The sequence below is a fragment of the Truncatella angustata genome (genome assembly GCF_020726525.1).
Source record: "Truncatella angustata strain MPI-SDFR-AT-0073 chromosome Unknown BKA67scaffold_4, whole genome shotgun sequence".
Classification (NCBI taxonomy): Eukaryota; Fungi; Ascomycota; class Sordariomycetes; order Amphisphaeriales; family Sporocadaceae; genus Truncatella; species Truncatella angustata.
In genome coordinates this window covers 2,986,894-3,004,245 of record NW_025763384.1, presented here as the reverse complement: position 1 = coordinate 3,004,245, position 17,352 = coordinate 2,986,894, and the positions used below count along the sequence as shown (strand labels likewise).

Here is a 17,352-nt window from a genome sequence, read left to right as displayed (position 1 = left end):
CTGTAGATTCTGATGACATATCAAGGATATATGGTAGAAGTTTCCTCTAGTAACTATGTTTTCAGATATTGTTGCTTGGAATTGCTTTATGGGGAAAAATTCGGCTGCTGTAAAGTGGTAATTAACTAAGATCGCGAGAGTGACGCGCGAAAAGATTTAAATGGAGGGGCACTCGTAGTCTTGAAACCCACTGAACACCGCTGTGGGGTTACATATCGCTATACTTTACAGCGCTCAGAAGGTCAATAGAATTACACCTCTGTAGTGTTCACCTTATTCAACAACCGCTTCCTTTCCAAAGCCTCATGAGAAGTAAATGTTCCTATTTGTTGGTCGTGTATCGATTACGATGTTTACAGTAGCGTATGTATTGACTTATCGGGCAACATCAGATCATATGCAGTACTCTAAGGTCGCTTCCCAGCTTACAAGCAACAAACATGTCACAAGTATAATTATATTCTAACTGCAACGGCGGAATTATACGCACATGTGAAATGTAAATCAAACTGCAACAGCAAGCTCTCTTGCTTCCTTTAATCTCTTCTCCTCGTCTTTCTTCATGGCCTCCTGTATTCTAACTCTCTCTGGGATGACCGCCTCTCTCGGTTTCGTTATCCTCCACCCCTTCAATTTCTCCTCGCCGCCGAGACTCTGAATAGTCTTTTGTTCGACAAGACTATACTTTCCGTCCTCTCTTTCGAAACGGAAAGGCTCCTGTAGACTCACTGGAGGATTCGTGATGACCCGGGGTATCCTCAAGGCATTGTTGGTTGCCGAGTGCATCATCAACGGATGTAGCAGGTACACATCGCCGACCTCGCCGGACGCCTCGACAAAGCTCTCGCAAGTCTGCGTGGCATCACAGTACCACTGCAGGTTCCTCTCCCTTGCGAAGTCCGGGTGGTCCCGCGGCACCATCCGCGGCGACACGCCGTCGGGGTGCTCGAACAGCCAGCTCGCGACCCGGGGTATGGCATCGGGGCAGATCATGGTGCCGCCGCCGTCGGGCCGTATGTCCGTGAACAGCGGTATGACGAGCAGGCCCTGCTCGGGGCTGTCCAGGTAGTGGACGAAGAAATCGCCGTCGACGTGCCAGTTGTCGAGCTCCCGGGGCGGGACGGGCCTGCCCTCGCCCTCGGGTGACCCCAGGTTCACGATGAAGGAGTCGCGCCAGTGCCGCGAGCCGGCCTCGATACGGTCCTCGCCGCCACAGAGCTCGCAGATCGCGTACCAGGCCCTGGGCGCCACCGCCGAGGCGTCGAACGTGCTGTGCGAGGGCATGTTGATCCGCGGCTTGGTCCAGGTCGACTTGTCATCGGGGGACATGCCCAGGCGCGTCCATAGCCCCGAGGTCAGCTCAGCGGCTTGGGAGCGGCTGAAGCAGTTTTTGAGGTGTAAATAGCCATATTTGAGGAAATGCTCCTTTTCCGCTTCGGTCAGGGGAACAGGTGGTGCTGCCATGTCGATATGGCAAATGGGATGTTCTCTGCAGACTTGGCGATGGGGGCAATATACCTGGACATAAATAACTTGTCCTAAGTATAGATAAAAACTGCTCGTACTGACAACTTCATTGTGTCCAGCTTTATACTCGCCCGATCCCACCTTACTCGGGCGGTATGTATGCAGCCTGACGGGAAAACGGGAAACTGGGGTTGGAGCAATTATGATGCGGGGGAAGTAACAGAATCTAACCACGAAAAGGGTCCAAAGGGCTCGAAATGTGGTTACAGAGCAATCAGTATTCTTACTCTATGATAGAAACAGCGATCAAATAGTCATATAAACAAGCTAGTGCGAGTTTATCATCAAGATCCAAAGAGACTAAGACATTTAGGCTAAATGGGAATACCGCTTGAGTGTAGGCTTCTAGTCCGCTTGGAGTGTGGTCTCATTGTAGACAGGTTTATTTAAGTCTAGATTCCTCTAATTCTATATCCACGATTGGCCGATGGCCATCCAGCTCATCGGGTGCTGAAAGCCGTTGGTGTTCTTCTGCAGAAGAAATCACGACTTTGCGGCTCGTAGGTCACTAAGCTTATCAACGTAATAAGCAGGTACGGCGACGGCGTCCTTTGCCTCCCAATCGGCCTTCTTGTTAACGCCTGTTAGTACAGCGAGTGTGCCTCCCAAACCTCCTTCGACACCAAACTGTATGTCAGTATTGAGCCTGTCTCCCACCATGCAGGTCCGCTCTCGGTCAAGATGAAACTTTCCCTCTATAGCATCCATCATAGCTTGACTAGGCTTGCCCAGAGAGAGCGGTTGTTGACCCGTCATGTTCACCAGTGGGATCGATATGGAGCCCGCGCCAGGAAAGAATGTATGGCTGTTCGGAAGAGTGCTGTCTAGGTTCGTAGCAAGGAATTTAGCGCCGCGTTGCAGGTATTGAAATCCAAGAGAAAGCTTCAGGTAGTTGATGTGGAAGTCCAGACCTGCAAGTACGACTCCCACCTCGGGATCCAACAAAGACCCGTCAGCGATCTTGCCATAGTCCTCGGGGGTAATGTCTCGTCTCAGCGCAGGGTCGGTACCACCAATAAAGGGGACATTTTCAGTGCGCAGCTCAGTCTCGATACCACTCTCACCGATCACAAAAACCTTGTTCTTTCCCTCCGGCAGCTTCAATATGCGCGAGATGTAGATGGCGGACGAGTATGCTGATGCAAATATCTCCTCAATATTACTTGGAATGCCCATAGACGTCAGCTTCTTCTGATAGTCTGCGCGGGACTTGGTTGAGTTGTTTGTGACGAAGACAACTTTCTTGCCTGCAAATTACCACGTTCAGAAGTTGATCTTTAGCAAAACAATTTGAAACATACTGACCTCTAGAACGAAGCATCTCCAAGGTTTCTACCACGCCCTCGAAAAGATGATCTCCTGACCAAAGGACCCCTATATCTAGGATCAGCCATGGCATTTCGTGCTAATCAATCGTGACATACCATCGCAGTCGAAAAGAAAAACCTAGGTCCAGCATTAGTAAGATGAACAGCCATGAAAACTCATTGCTTACGTCAAAGCGGTCGATGAACTCGTTTAGAGCCGCTGGATCGCCCGTGAGGTATTTAGGTTGTGCCATTCTCGCTGCCGCCCAGAAATGCAAGAGAGGCAAATAGTAGTCCAGAATGCACCTGGGACGTTATGATTTTAGGTAGCTTGCCGACGAAGTTGCTGTGGTTGTAGTGTGGCAGTCTGGGAAACGAAATACTTAACTGAACTTGAGTCGGTCAACTCGCCGACTCATCGACGCCAGCCGGCACCGGCCGGACTTCATGTGGATTCGCCTCAAGTAATAGGAATGGGCTTTCAGAAGGCCTTTGTCATGGGTTTTCTAAACAACTTCTGTTTTTGTTGTACTTATTTAATCTATATTTGTCTGGTGTATTTTCGATGCAAATAGTGTGTGTACAAACATGTGGACTTTTATCTCCGGCCAATTTTGCGAAACTGACATGAGTATGTGCCTATCAATATTAGACGACCAGATCGATGTCTGGTAGAAGGATTAGTTTGCCTACAGCAAGGCAAGTTTCTACATCCCCTTGAGCAGTGGACACAAGAGCTCAAGCAGTCGCTTTGGGGCTTCCACCCATCTTAATATAACAATAATCACACATCTCATCCTATTTCACTAAGCTTTCTCTCAATTTGAGTCCGTCCGCTTAGGTAGGCTCTCCGAGATGCGCTGCGACACTTGGATGCTTACAGACTAAGTTTGAGGTGCCCGGAAGTTTTATGTTCGCCGCGTAAACTTTTCAAGTTATGATAAGTTAGACTGGTAGCCCAGCACTGGGTATTTTGACATTTCATGGCTGAAATCATTTAGAATATGCATAAGCACCTTTCCAATAACTTGCTTTTCACTTGTCTGTCGAGTGCGGATTCCGCAATCCTGCGGCGATGCCCACCCAAGGCTAATAACTAACTACAACTACCTTTGAGGATTCGGGAAGCCATTCATGCAAGTATACCGTCATGATGAACAGGCGCCCCGAAGTTACCGAGAGCGAGAATAGCGTCTTGGACATTAGGTGTGGCGTATCTCCAGGGCAGAGTTCGAAGTGACGTGCAGTCAGTGGAGCTAATGATGATGATCCGCTACTATCAGCCAATTCCTATTTGTTACCAGGCTTTGCCGACATGTGAAAGGTAGGTATCTACCAGTGTAGGTGTACCTGGCATGTTCTTATCAACCAACGCAAAGGCGAAACTTTATTCACGTTTTCTCGTTCATGAGGTCTACCAAGCAGACCAATATTATTCATGACTAGTCTAGTATAGACTAGGGCATGAAAATGAATGGGATATTTTGTGAGAAGTGATACGGCAGGTATATGCCTCGGGGCCTCTGTTACGGAGGTGTTCCCGCGCGGGCCTACGCCAAGCAATTACCTCGTCCTTCGACCCATTAATTCGCAAATTTCCTGATCATGGAAAGCTTCCCTACGTCAAAACACCCCCGCTGCATACTGTAGAAATATCCCCCTCCCCCAAAAAGTCTAGGTTACATAGTAGAGGAAAGGCACCATCTGCCGAGGGTTGCTCCGCCGACTCCCCAAGTAAATTCATACGTAGTAGAAGAAAAACATGGTGGGACGTGCAATATGCAGATGGTTCGTAAGCCATGTAGCTGACCTGGATTTATTTTCATCCCGTAACACAACAAATGGCGGTAATTAATTTATCTCCTCTGCAGAGCTACCCCGCCTTTTTCCGTACCACATCCCATATCCCACTTCGGGTCCCTCCCATGGTGGTGTAGATGGAGTACAGCGAGAGACTTGAGGCTTAATCAGAGCCCAACAATCGTAGTTTATAAAATAGCACGACCCTTCCAAGCCAGTCGTCATGATTAGGACCAGACTTGTTGAGAATAAACGACAAAGTATGGTGCCTGGTCCTTGGACTTTCAAGGTTGTTGTACCATGTTTCCGGCATTCTGATTCGGGCGTTATCTGAACGAAAACAACCTTACGGGGCCATACTAGTAGGAGAGCTACCCAAAACCAAAACCAAACCGCTCCATAAACCCCCACTATCGTCATTGCATTTTATTCGTACCGCAGGTTACTTGACGGTTTAATTTTTATTTTTACTCTGGAGAACCACACCACAACGAATTCAATAAACTCCCCTCCGTCGCCAGTTCGACCTCCTCAATTCCCTAGTACATAATTTTAACGCTTCTATCAACCTTGAGGGACTTACTGCCGCAAGCAAACCAATACGCAAACAAACATACTCTCTTCGTGCATATTATACTCCACGCCGGCTTACACAACACAACACGACACAGAACACCTTTTTCCCCCCCATCCCCTTGACGCACAACTAAAAGAAAAAATGGGTAAACAACCAAACCTTTTCGCCTTCCCAACAGCCGATGAGCTGGCGCCGGCCCTCCGCGCGTATATCATCCAGGCACAAAACGCGGGTATCACACGCCACGGCGTCTTCAAGGTCGGCGTGTCCGGCGGCTCGCTGCCCAAGACTTTGGCCAAGGCGCTGCTGTCGGCGCCCCGGTCGGACGACGACAAGGTCGACTTTGCCAAGTGGGAGATCTTCTTCGCCGACGAGCGCGCCGTCGCCCTCGACCACGAGGACAGCAACTACGCCCTGCTCAAGTCGGAGCTGCTCGACAAGATCCCCGCCGGCGCCAGCCAGCCCACCGTCCACCCCATCGACACGCAGTACCTCGCCGACACCCAGGAGCTCGCCGACCAGTACGAGCAGCTGCTCGTGCGCTCCTTCGCCAGCCGCGACTCGGTCAAGCTACCCATCTTCGACCTGCTGCTCCTCGGCACCGGCCCCGACGGCCACACCTGCTCGCTGTTCCCGGGCCACGAGCTGCTGCGCGAGACCAACGCCTGGGTCGCCCCGATCGAGGACTCCCCGAAGCCCCCGCCGCGGCGCGTCACCCTGACCCTCCCCGTCGTCACGCACTCGGTCAAGGTCGCCTTCGTGGCCACCGGAGGCGGCAAGAAGGACATCATGAAGGAGATCTTCGAGCAGGGTAACGGGCTGCCCGCCGCCCTTGTTAACGAGGCCACCGGCGAGCGCTGCAGCTGGTTCGTCGACGAGCCCGCCGTGGAGGGCGTGAGCTACCCGCGACGGAGCTTCTTGTGACGGGCGAGGTTGTATTAGCAGCCAGATGCGAGCCAACTTAACATATCCAATCTTTGTTTTCGGCAGCCCCAGCGCATAATCGTGGGAGAGTGGGTGAAAAGAAAAGATGCGTATGATTCACAAAGATCCCTTTTTTTTCTTTTTGTCTTTTACTGTTGCGGAAGAAGACGATTGTGCTCCAGGGCAATCTCATGGGATTCTACAGAGCTGTTGCTCTGTTTCACAGGCCAGTTAGACTTGCGACTTGCGTTATTTTCATTTTTTATTTTTATTTTAGATCGGATACGGAACACATTCGCTGCAATTTGATTGTTTTCTTCGATATCCTTGCACGAATTAATGAGATAGGAATAAACAAAAAAAAATTTCACTCCCAACCTCCTTCCCACTTTGTTTGTAATTCCCAAGCGTATCGGGTCTCATAATCACGAGGGAATAAAAAGTCTTGATTTCGGGTATGATAATTATATGTAAGCCAGCCCACATAGTATCTATCTGCTCATCACGGAACATGCTACAGAGCAAAGACGCACATCTGTCAATTAAAATTCAACCATGCCCATGTCAATCGTCCCACAGCCTCCCTCTTTCCTTGCTCTTTCCCATTGGCTGTAAGCCAAAGATATCCTCTGGGAGGACTCCCTTGCCATCGTCAGCACCCGAGGGCACCTCACCGAAAAGGAAGGCCGTCTTCTCGCGATTGGCGTTTGCGGATGGCTTTTTGTGGTGCTTGTTGGCCGGCCTCGGCTTGGAAGACGACGACGACGACGATGGTGATGATGACGACTCGAAGGCCGACGGCTTCTGAGCGGTAGCCGAGGATGCCGACTGGTCTGGCTCGAGCATCCAGGCAAAGGAGGACTGCGCCAGGGTCGAGCGCGTCGGTATTGGGGCGTGCGGCCTCTGGAGGGACGCCGCTTGGGTGGGTGTCGCGGTTCGGGAGGTCGATGGCGGGTCGGTGTCCATGGCGTCCGGAGCATTGGCTTGTTCGGCTTCCGCTGCTTCCGCTACCAGGGTAGATGCAGAGGCCTGGCCTGTTCCTTGCTCATGGGGGTCTTCTTCTGTTCTAGGAGTGCCAATGGCCATCGCTGAGACGGCGTCAGTAGGCAGATAAGGCTCTGTGCGCCCTGGCGAAACCTCTGCTGGCACTTCGCTTGCTAGCCGTTCACCTTCCGGTAGCGCTACCGTGGAGTCTTCCAGGTAGACTTTAACAAATTGAATCTTGGCCACCGCTATTTCTAGTGCCTCGGCATGTTTCTTCTTGTCCTCCATATCTGATGACACTAGGGCCCTAAGATTCTCCAAACTCTCATCTAAAATCGCTGCTAGTTGTTTGTTCCTTCGGTCCAGGGCGTCGACGGCCTGCATCGCTATCGTGTTTGGGCCGGGCTCCGAGAAGAGATCACGGCTGTTTGCCTTCATCGTGCTCCTAGCCTCGCTGACGTTGCGTCGGATCTCGACTAAAGCGTCACGCACTGCTTGGTTCACACCTAGTTTCTCACTCCTTTCAAGGATGCCCTTAGCTGCTCCTTGGAATAGTGCTTCTACGCCGCCCTGTTGTTGGAGGAAGCGAGTCGGCAAGCGTGACGGCGAGAGCGGTGATCTTGCCCCTCGAGCGTTGTGCCGTGCTTCGAAGCCCGATGCTCTTGGCGTTGTTGGCCGAGAATTCTCAGCGGTTTCAGGTATTTTACCTGTATATTTCATGACTAGCGTGGAGCCTCCATCAGTGTTGAGGTGAGTTCTGAGATACGCGGCATCGTCGATGAAAGTATGCGGCCCGTGATGAGCCTGAGGAGCTGGGTACTTGAGCAGTAATTGTAGAGCAGTAGAGTAGTCCGCCTCAAGTACTGTTGTGCTAGGTCAGCTCGTAGCCCATTATTGCTCATGAACCAGTACTTACATTCCCAGCGTATTCTGAGAAGCATAGCTGTGCAAATCAAGTCTACGAGATCCAGTGACGGATCGATGGAAAAAAGGGTATCCCAAAGAGCCAGCATCTGGTCGAAAGGAAACTCGCGAGAAAAAAGCAGTCGGATCCAGCGGCTGCAATGTCATCAGTAGTACACGGCGGTGATATATCCTGGAGGACTTACATCAGAAAGATTTGCGGGAGTACTTCAATGTTTTTCAAGTGACTCGAGAGGTCAGGGTCGACCTTGTACAACAGGACTTCGTGGATGTGTTGACTCTTTTCTACAATGGTTGACTGACTGATCTTCGAGTCGTCGCTTGTCTCATAAAAGAATTTCGCACGCTCCATGAGCTTGGAAAAGAGTGCAAAAGCATCATGCTCGATAAAATTCGCATCTAGCATCTCCACCATCGTCAGATCAGCAGCACCCCCAATCGCCGTGCCATTGGGATCAATGGCATCTTGTTCCAGCACGTAAGCTACAGGCGCAAGAAGCTCATGCATCCCCTGTCGGTAACCGCCAACGTCTGGATTGAGCTTGCAGTAAATGAATAGAATGTCAAGAATGAGAGTTTGGGTACGGGGTTCGTGGTAGAATGGCTCATCTGGCAAGCGCTGCACGTCTTGCAGAATCTCTGCTCGCAGAGCTTCATCTTGCCTTAATGTGTTCCATGGTGACTGGAACCCCCTTAGTTACTTGTACTCTCGCTGGAGGAATATGCACTCACGTCAGGATTGTCCGCGAGCGGATCACTGTCTACGTTTGCCAAATGTTCCGGGTGTTTGATGTACTTTAAGAAATGATCTCTGAGGGAAGCGTAGGTGCTTCGGGATTCTAGCAATGCATGGGACCAATTCTTCGTATCAGACCCATGGCCTAGCAGAAATACCTTCCAGCATACAGATCTGCATCCTGACACGCATGGACTGTCGGGACCGCTGAACTTGACGGCTCGCTGGAGGTCGGAAAGGCTGGAACTATGCTTGATCGTTTCTTGCCATCGAGCTCTGCGCGACCAGTCAGACCTGACGATAATCTCGTAAGTTTTCAATCTTACGTTGATTCGGCCAAAGATCTCATCTTCGGATATGAGGATTTTGATTTATGGCAGGAACCTTGAAAGGCTCGAGAACAGCTAGTGATTCAACTCAAACATGCAGCCCCAGTGTCAAGTATATATAGGTACTCAGTGTGTAAGCCTTCATTGCAAGCAAGGTAAATCGGTGAAAGCATCTCATGGCTATCCGCCAGCTGACAGGCGACAGGCTTGGAGGGGCTGGTAGCGCTTTCTTGGTCTACAGGTGTCCGATTTTGCGGGGATAATGACTACATACTCCGTACACGAGTTGTGCTGTACCAGTATCGATGATTTCTGAACATGAGGGCAAGATCACCATGGAATGGATGCGCTGAAACTAGATAAGTAATTGATGACTATTGATCGATTACGGCCCATTTCGTAGGATGGCCAAGTTTAGTAAGAACTGTCGGGTTCATACCCAAGTGCATACACGTGGAATTTGTGCGAGTGCTCCGGAGATAACTCGCATCAAAGATGTCTTTCTGGCGACCCACTCCTGACGACATTAGACCTCGGCGAGCGGTGCTTTATCATTAATCAGCGACTTTGAGCGTAAAGACTTCTTCATCTGTCAAAGTGTATTCCTCAAACGAATTTCAGATAACGTTGTGATCTGTGCTTGCGGTCCTATATTGTTTCTCTCTACAGTATTATTATTTCTATAAGAAAGAAAAATTCAAACGGTATGGCAGGCGCGATTCCGGATCTTCCACTTCTGGCAGAAGACGATTCGATGCTCTCCCGAAAGTTTGGCCGTGAAGTCGCCAACTACTTCTCGGGCAGTCCGTTGAACAGGGTTTCTTTCCTGCGGGTGGATCATGCATTCTTGTCTTCGGCATTTGCGCATCCTACGGCGTCATTTCTGCTTATGAACAATCTGTCGCCAACGGTCAAAGACCCTACCAAGTTGGCCTACGTGGGGAGATCAGAGGTTGAGTCTCTTACAGGACCGGAACCGTTTGGAAAAACAGAACAGGATTGGCTCAAGACGTTTAACTCCGACATCACTCACCCAGTTGTTCTCTTACTTGGCATTGACGAGAAGACGAAGTCGGGATTTGAATGGAAGGAGTACTCTGGAGCGCCTTATTTCGCGGTGGATGTAACTCCCAAGGGCTCCATCAAGGAAAAGGCCGAGAGCGTTATTGATGCAATCAAGGCCAAGGAGGGCATTGATTTCTTACCTGGGGCTCGTCACCTGTCGTTGGACGCCCCCGATGGTAAGACCTCTTTTCTTTGCAGTTTAATAGCAGGGTTGCTGACTTTTCCCAGCTGCTATTTACGCTCAAGCCCGGGCTATGCTTGACTGGAATGCTCGCAACCCCTTCTGTGGAGGTTGTGGTCAGAAGACCCTATCGGTGAATGCAGGAGCGAAACGAGTGTGCCCGCCCACGGATTTGGCTGGCGTTCCCGAGGGCGGCTCTCCTAGAGAGCGTGCCCCTTGTCCGACACGGCAAGGAGTATCAAATCTTTGCTTCCCGCGTACGGATCCGACCATGATTGTGGCTGTTATTTCTGCGGATGGAACAAAGATGCTTCTTGGTCGGCAGAAAAGATGGCCGCCTTACTGGTACTCAACCTTGGCAGGTTTCCTTGAACCCGGTGAGTCGATCGAAGAAGCAGTACGCCGCGAAGTCTGGGAAGAGAGTGGCGTCACTGTGGGCAGAGTGGTGATTCACAGTTCGCAACCGTGGCCGTATCCCGCAAACCTCATGATTGGCGCCATCGGACAAGCTCAGCCTGGAGCTGGTGAGAAGATTGACCTTGGTAACGACCCGGAGCTTGAGTCCGCGAAGTGGTTTCCACTCGAGGAAGTCAGAACTGCGCTTCTTCAAGGAACCAGTGGCTTGGGCGAGCCAGCACCAGATGGATACAAAGAGGGAGACCTCCGACTGCCACCTCAGACAGCAATTGCCAATAGATTAATGGACGCGGTCACTGGAGGCTTTCTTACAGCATCCAAGATGTAGTTGTGCGCAACCATAGACCAAGTAGGATTAAGAGTGGTAGACGTTTTGTTGGTATTGCGCATGGTGGATAGATCTAGATATTTTATGATATGAAAGCTCTGACATACGATTTCACAGTACCCTTTACACAGTATGTGACAGCAAAACGAACATTGAAAGGATGGAAGGTTTTGGGAACCTTCATACCAATCGTATGTTGTTTTTCTCGCAGTCGGACCTCCAGGTCACTGGCAGCTGACTGGTTAGCGACTTGGCCACGGGCGTTGGCTGAGCATTGGAACTGGTCGTGGCCCACCGCCTAGTGTGAGTCGTCCCCCAAGTTTCTAGCCATTCACCGCCGGCGGAAAAGGGCAGCAGTAGCCCCACACGTCGCCAGATCGGTTGACCATAAAAGTCTGTTGACGCTGCCGCAATTCTATTCTTCTTTTCCTTTCTTCTTTATCATCAGTATGGGTTGATCTATTACCGTCAAGTAATAAATTAATTTCATCTTGAGGGCTCCGCTATGCGGCTTGCTGAGGGTTATTACTTATTCTCTGTGAATTTCCTTCCGTTCCCGGCCCCCTAAAACAAAGCAGACGCTCTTCCTAATCAGCCGCCGACGCCAGCTCCTCCTGGTTTGTGACTGTGGGGTGTCTTCGACATACCGTTTTCGAATTATATAGATTTTTTTAATCGCTCTTGGAGTGACCAATGGGCTCATTGACAAGGTGCAGATAATGCGCTGCCCATAGTCTGTCATCTGTGCCCAAATTTGATGTGTCGTGACGATGGCTGGTGGCCAGCGATTCGTATGGCAAGATTGCAGCCTTCTATAGCCCCTGCGATCATCCAGAAGGTGATGAGCGATCTAAACTCAGCCGTTGTTGTGTGGTTTGGTCATAAGGTTGTTGACGTAAATGTTCACTTGTTCATCTCGTAAACGGAATGAAGCCTGATGCTTACCCCGGAAGTGGATGATGCCAATTGTTGACACGCAATGGCACAATGCGTCGAGACAGACTGTCGATTCTGGCCATGGAGGAATACTCATTTGAAGATACGGTGCATGACAGCATTTTCCAAGTAGTCGGTCAATTTTTACCAGTGGAATGCGACCACTCCCGGGTGCGCAGATTACATCGCGCTTCGCATATGATATATGATGTTGTACACAGTCCTCGCATTGAGTCAAGTCTTGATCTGCGGTGGAGGTTCGCTCAATTGTTTGCTACTTTTGTCTAACGTGCTAAAATTATTGTCCATATTGCTAGCACCATTGTGAGTCCAGTAGTGCTACATCCTCCATCGATTACGACACCCGCTTAGTAGATGCGCTTGGGGGGAGACATGGAAGCCTTGAGGACCAAGCTTCCAACGTTCTGCCAGCCCTTCTTGAGGAGGGAGACAAGGTAGTTGATGGCCAACATGACGTTGGCGACCAACTCCTCCTCGGTCATACCGACGTTGCCGACGGCGACACCCATGCAGAGAACCTTCTTCAGCTGGAACTTGATGGTGCTCTTGACCTCGGTGATCTTGCCAGCGAGATCGTCGGCGTGGGAAACGGGGGTAGGGAACTTGCCGGCTGCGCAGAAACAATATTAGCATGAGCTTTCGATGAGTGTGATCAGAGGACTTTGGTGCTTACCCTTGGACAGACCAGGACCCAAGAGACGGGGGATCTGCTTGATCAAGGCCTCGGAGGCAACGAAGGCATCGTACTTGCGAGCAAGCTTCTTGATGAGCTTCTTGTTCTTGTTGAGCTTCTTCAAGTCATCGGCGCTCATCTGGTAGAGCTGTTAGCATGGCGGTTTATCTCCAAGGAGTCGAGAAGAGAGACGTACGGCATCGACACCACCGTGCTTGGCACGATCCAAATCGTGCTGGTCACCCAAGATGCAGATGGACATGTTGGGGCGGGGGACGGTGGGCAGGCGGATGGTACCAGAGAAACGCTTGTCACGCTGGGGATCGTAGTTCTTCAAGCCGATCTGGAGCTCGATGGTCTCCAGAAAGTTGCGCTTCTTCTCATCTATTTTCCTGTTAGCGAAAATGGATGCTTGTCTAATTTGTGCTGGCGTTCACATCTTGTCGGGAATACGGACTGAGAGAGTAGTCAAGGACATCCTTGATGTTGCCACGAACTCCGGCGACTGTGATCTTAGACATGATGGGCAGTCTTCCACTATATTGCTCTAGTGGTGAGGATTTTTTCGTGTTGGTGTGTAGTAAAGGGAAGTCGAAAAAGTTCGGCGTTTGGCCTAGGAGATTTGGGAATTTAGAGTCTCTTGCCTCCAATTTTTGTGGGTGGATCTTTGTGCGGGGTCCTTCCGGCGGGTCCAGGTTCCGGACCGTCGGCAGATGTCCACCAGTATGCTTAAGCAAGCCTGTAGAGTAAATCAATTCAAATTATAGCACATGATTTTCGGTTTTCTTCTTATTGTCTTTTACTTCCTAATCAATTAATAATTAAGTAACAAAAAAAACCAAAAAAAAAAAAAAAAAGGTCTATCCTTGATTAAATGCATTTAAATTGAAGAAGTTATTCTATATCGACCGGTTAGAAAGCTTTTTATCGTTCAAGTGTCACTGTGTAACGATCTGGCGTAAAGCCCTTGTTCACGACTAGCCACGATAAAAGTCTTCTTCCCTCCTTAAGAATAAGTCTCTGAATACACTTACCCTCTATAGCGAGCCAATCATTGGTGTTTTGTCGAGATTGTTACACATGAGAGCTCCGATATTAGAAGGAGCATTTCCTAGAGTTTCATGCCAATCAAAACCAAAATCGTAGCGGGTCTGTTCACCTTTCCATTTTGCACCCACATTAGTTCATTCAGATATTAGGCGCGCCCGATTCAGGGAAGGTATTGGCCATGGCATCGTATTATAAATCTATTAATCGCTCTCGAGTAATCAAACCCCCAGATCGATGGGTCCTATTGATCATCGAGGTTGATGTTATTATTAAGGCTAAAGGCGTCACGTTAATGGCCTTAATACTACGATATTATCTGATATTAGTCCATAATGGGAAGCTTCTCGTGATAAGAGTAGCACACAACCCTGACGTTGCTATTAGATTTGTGAACGTCGGTTAGTGCAAGATAGTCTACGAATGGCGGCTATAATACAAAGATAAGATACTGCTGTCACCAAAATTTTATTAAGCCGCATATTGAACACCTCAATCTGATAACCTCTTATAGACTTGAGTGGTAGGCGCCATCACCTCCGACTAGACAGCCTAGGTAAATTAAATATAGCTATTGACTAGAGCACTTCATTGAAATATTTTTCGCCCCTTATCCGTATGTTCGAGCTCTGTGTTCAAACATTTCCGGTGGATGAATTCGTTTATTTGCCTACCGAATTGTCATCGTTGGGTCCCAGTTGTGTCCCCTCAATCCTATTCAAGGCATTGAGCATATCGGGTTGCTTTTGCAAGCAGGCCCTGTCAGGATACGCTTCAATTGGAGACAATAACCTATTTGCATGTAGGATAGCGATGATTCGAGATTGACTAAGTCCCGAGAGAGTCGATTGTTGCGGTACTGCGAAGTCGAAAGACCCATGCCTGATCGTAGCTCATTGTGATTCTCATGAGTATGTAGAAGACTACACGGAAGCTATCCTTCATCGAGAAAATCGATAGGAAGAAGCCCAGGAGAGAAATGTTAACTTCGGATACGGCTGGAGTTCCCATAACACAAATAACTAGGAATTGCTCTAGTCGAGTCACTATGTGCTGCAGCGGGAAGAGATTGCAGAAGACGCAGGCAACAAAACATACCTCGTAAGCGAAAAACAGTTCAACTAGAATCGCTTGAAAACGCTAGATGATTATCTATAAGCAGAAATTGAGAGCTTGCGTATAGCAGATATTGATGTTGGTACTGGTATGATCACTACTTGCAAAATATGATAGTGCCTCCATGGTAGACCATGCTGATCAGAGACCCTCGGCATTGTATAGTATCAGGCTAATCGACCTCGCGCGGTACTTACCACCATCTGGCTGTACTGATGGGCTCGAAATCGATATCTCTGGAAAGGGTTTCTTTGAATTGTGCCTGAACGCCATAATCAACAAAACTTTGGGACTTTGCACACCCGTGCCGACAGGAGGTTAGCGACGGTCGCCTCCGGGAGGTGTGACGATTACCAGATCCTACGTGCCGGACAATGCGACCATCGTGAGTCCGAGGTACTTACTCGCACGGCTTGAGACATATTTTAGGAAGCCCGATCAATGGATCCCGGAACGGTGGACAAGTCGGCCCGAACTTGTGGAAGACGTGCGTGGAAATGCGCCATTCTCACAGGCCACTTCATTTACGTTAGTAAGACGCTCACCATAAGTGAAATGTGGTTTGCAATCAACATGTTAGTCAAGAAGTTCCAACTCAGTTTTGCGGGCAATGAATAGGGCGAGAAGCTATTCAGGGACCTGAGGTCAGTTCACAGTTGCACCATGGTGGCTAAATTTGCAATTCTCGTCCAAGACGTGAAATCTGTTTCATGGCGCCTGTATTGTTCTAGCCCTTTTCAAACCAAATAAAGCATCTTGATCAATAAGCAAATGTAACAGTTTTAGTAAAAGCGGTAATATGATATAAACTTTTTGATACGTTATAGTCAACGGGGGGCAAGGGTCACATGACCCACCACAGGTCGATAAGCTATTCTGAATGGGTTTCTGGTAGACTAGTTTAAGTCAGTTTCTGGCAACTGAAAGTGACCATTTGACCTTCACCTTCCTCACGCTCTTTTGAACATGCTAACTTCATGCCATACTTCTCCGTGTGCAAGAAGTACTTTTAAGCCGTTGTACTCTGGCACCAGTAGGTACCCATATTACAATGGATTCATGCTCACCCCAAGCACCAAATTCAGCATTACTAAAAGCAGCCACAAGGAGCGAGCGCCAATAGGTGCTCTACTACCAGGCAACTCAACTACGGCTAGCCCACTACCTTCAGTCTCTAGGTTAGACAATAATCTACAAACCAGAGTTACTAACGTTGCCTCATTCTTGGTTATATATACGGAACAGACCGACAATTACGAGGACTGGACATGCGGGTTCTAGTTTAAACATTAAATGCAATCAGGGAATGCGCTCGGTGTTCCCCGCGTCGTCACAGATAATTCACCTCGAGTTTGACGCATGAAACGCCGCGTATCACAATTCCATTAGCCCCTCCCTTGACAGACGCCAAAGCCACGTTTCGCGACTAGTCATATGTGTCTCGTAACTTGACTTGTTGAGCAGCCAATCGCGACGAAGCCACAACTCGGCAGTCATGTTCTTGTACTCCTCGTGCGACTCGGGATGCCGGATGGGCATAATAGTGGCATTAGCGCACGGACAATGCAACAAAAGGTATATCACGCTGTGACGCTGCCTTTTGCTCCCAAAGTCCCAGGTTATCTCAGCACATCCTATGGCAATTACCATGGCGAAACGCTATGACCGCAGTCAAGTTTGTCTAGCTTTATATGAATCGCTTTCTTCGGCTCTTGCAGATCCGGGCCACTCTCAAGTGGATACAATGATTGGTGGCCTGTCGCAAGGTTGGAATCAATCACAATAGGCAAGTTGCCGACTCGAACACCCATTCAAGCGGTGCTGAGGCGACAAATTCGCAAATGGTCTACCGGGGTTTCAGAAAATTTGAAGGATATCACCCAGCTTGCCGGTTGAGCTTACTCACAGAGGCGATCAAGGTCCTATTGCAAAACCACATTCCCGTCATATTTTATAGTCAAATCTAGACTCGGCTTTATGTAACTAGTCTCTGGTTTTATTTCGCAGCTTGTATCATAAGTCAGGTCATGCCTAGTGGCACTTTCGTTTCTTGTCTGTCAAACGCAACCTTGGTCTAGCAGGAGTGCTATACTAGATGGAGATCATGTGGATATAGAAAGGCTTCAATAGTTGCCGGTTCTAGACTCCAGTCTCGCGAGGCCTACCCTTACCATGTACCACTCCTCACTTGCTTCGGACGACTCCGGAGTTTTGCTCAATTTTGAACAGCACGGCTTAATAAGGCATTAGAAATTGTAGTCATGTGTATTCAAATGAATCTACGCCGCCAACTTAACCATTCAAAGCTCACAAGATCCTGCCGAGAGACATTCCGGCAATTCTTCAATATGCAAATACTCGCTCATTTATGATATGCCAATACCTGTAACGTCAAATACTCGGGGAGCTCATGCGGTGCAGTATTCGCCATTGGCAAAACGTGTCCGACCGCAAAGATTG

General features: G+C 49.2%; 6 protein-coding genes across 6 annotated transcripts; 2 read left to right on the top strand and 4 right to left on the bottom strand.

Annotated features, from left to right (window-relative positions):
- Positions 1 to 261: 261 nt before the first annotated feature.
- On the bottom strand, positions 262 to 1,794 carry BKA67DRAFT_565836 (uncharacterized protein). The gene is made up of 2 exons (XM_046102834.1): positions 393 to 1,794; positions 262 to 312 (listed from the first exon to the last, which is right to left on the bottom strand). The coding sequence occupies exon 1, from the start codon at positions 1,462 to 1,464 to the stop codon at positions 505 to 507; it is 960 nt and encodes a 319-aa protein (XP_045958908.1). The 5' UTR covers positions 1,465 to 1,794; the 3' UTR covers positions 262 to 312; positions 393 to 504.
- A 216-nt stretch (positions 1,795 to 2,010) lies between these two features.
- On the bottom strand, positions 2,011 to 3,088 carry BKA67DRAFT_517429 (4-nitrophenylphosphatase; the record flags this gene model as incomplete). Its single annotated transcript, XM_046097904.1, has 4 exons — positions 2,011 to 2,774; positions 2,833 to 2,901; positions 2,952 to 2,973; positions 3,023 to 3,088. 4 exons carry the CDS (start codon positions 3,086 to 3,088, stop codon positions 2,011 to 2,013), a joined length of 921 nt encoding a protein of 306 aa, XP_045958907.1.
- Positions 3,089 to 5,352: 2,264 nt separating this feature from the next.
- On the top strand, positions 5,353 to 6,135 carry BKA67DRAFT_592681 (6-phosphogluconolactonase; the record flags this gene model as incomplete). Its single annotated transcript, XM_046104860.1, has 1 exon — positions 5,353 to 6,135. The coding sequence occupies one exon, from the start codon at positions 5,353 to 5,355 to the stop codon at positions 6,133 to 6,135; it is 783 nt and encodes a 260-aa protein (XP_045958906.1).
- Positions 6,136 to 6,699: 564 nt separating this feature from the next.
- On the bottom strand, positions 6,700 to 9,128 carry BKA67DRAFT_535945 (rab-GTPase-TBC domain-containing protein; the record flags this gene model as incomplete). Its single annotated transcript, XM_046100083.1, has 5 exons — positions 6,700 to 7,982; positions 8,036 to 8,178; positions 8,229 to 8,725; positions 8,776 to 9,073; positions 9,106 to 9,128. 5 exons carry the CDS (start codon positions 9,126 to 9,128, stop codon positions 6,700 to 6,702), a joined length of 2,244 nt encoding a protein of 747 aa, XP_045958905.1.
- Positions 9,129 to 9,618: 490 nt separating this feature from the next.
- BKA67DRAFT_565818 (NADH pyrophosphatase) lies at positions 9,619 to 11,208 on the top strand. The gene is made up of 2 exons (XM_046102833.1): positions 9,619 to 10,349; positions 10,402 to 11,208. Exons 1-2 carry the CDS (start codon positions 9,815 to 9,817, stop codon positions 11,097 to 11,099), a joined length of 1,233 nt encoding a protein of 410 aa, XP_045958904.1. The 5' UTR covers positions 9,619 to 9,814; the 3' UTR covers positions 11,100 to 11,208.
- Positions 11,209 to 12,282: 1,074 nt separating this feature from the next.
- On the bottom strand, positions 12,283 to 13,339 carry BKA67DRAFT_565813 (ribosomal protein L1-like protein). The gene is made up of 4 exons (XM_046102832.1): positions 13,187 to 13,339; positions 12,926 to 13,113; positions 12,730 to 12,868; positions 12,283 to 12,666 (listed from the first exon to the last, which is right to left on the bottom strand). Exons 1-4 carry the CDS (start codon positions 13,248 to 13,250, stop codon positions 12,404 to 12,406), a joined length of 654 nt encoding a protein of 217 aa, XP_045958903.1. The 5' UTR covers positions 13,251 to 13,339; the 3' UTR covers positions 12,283 to 12,403.
- Between the last annotated feature and the right edge of the window lie 4,013 nt (positions 13,340 to 17,352).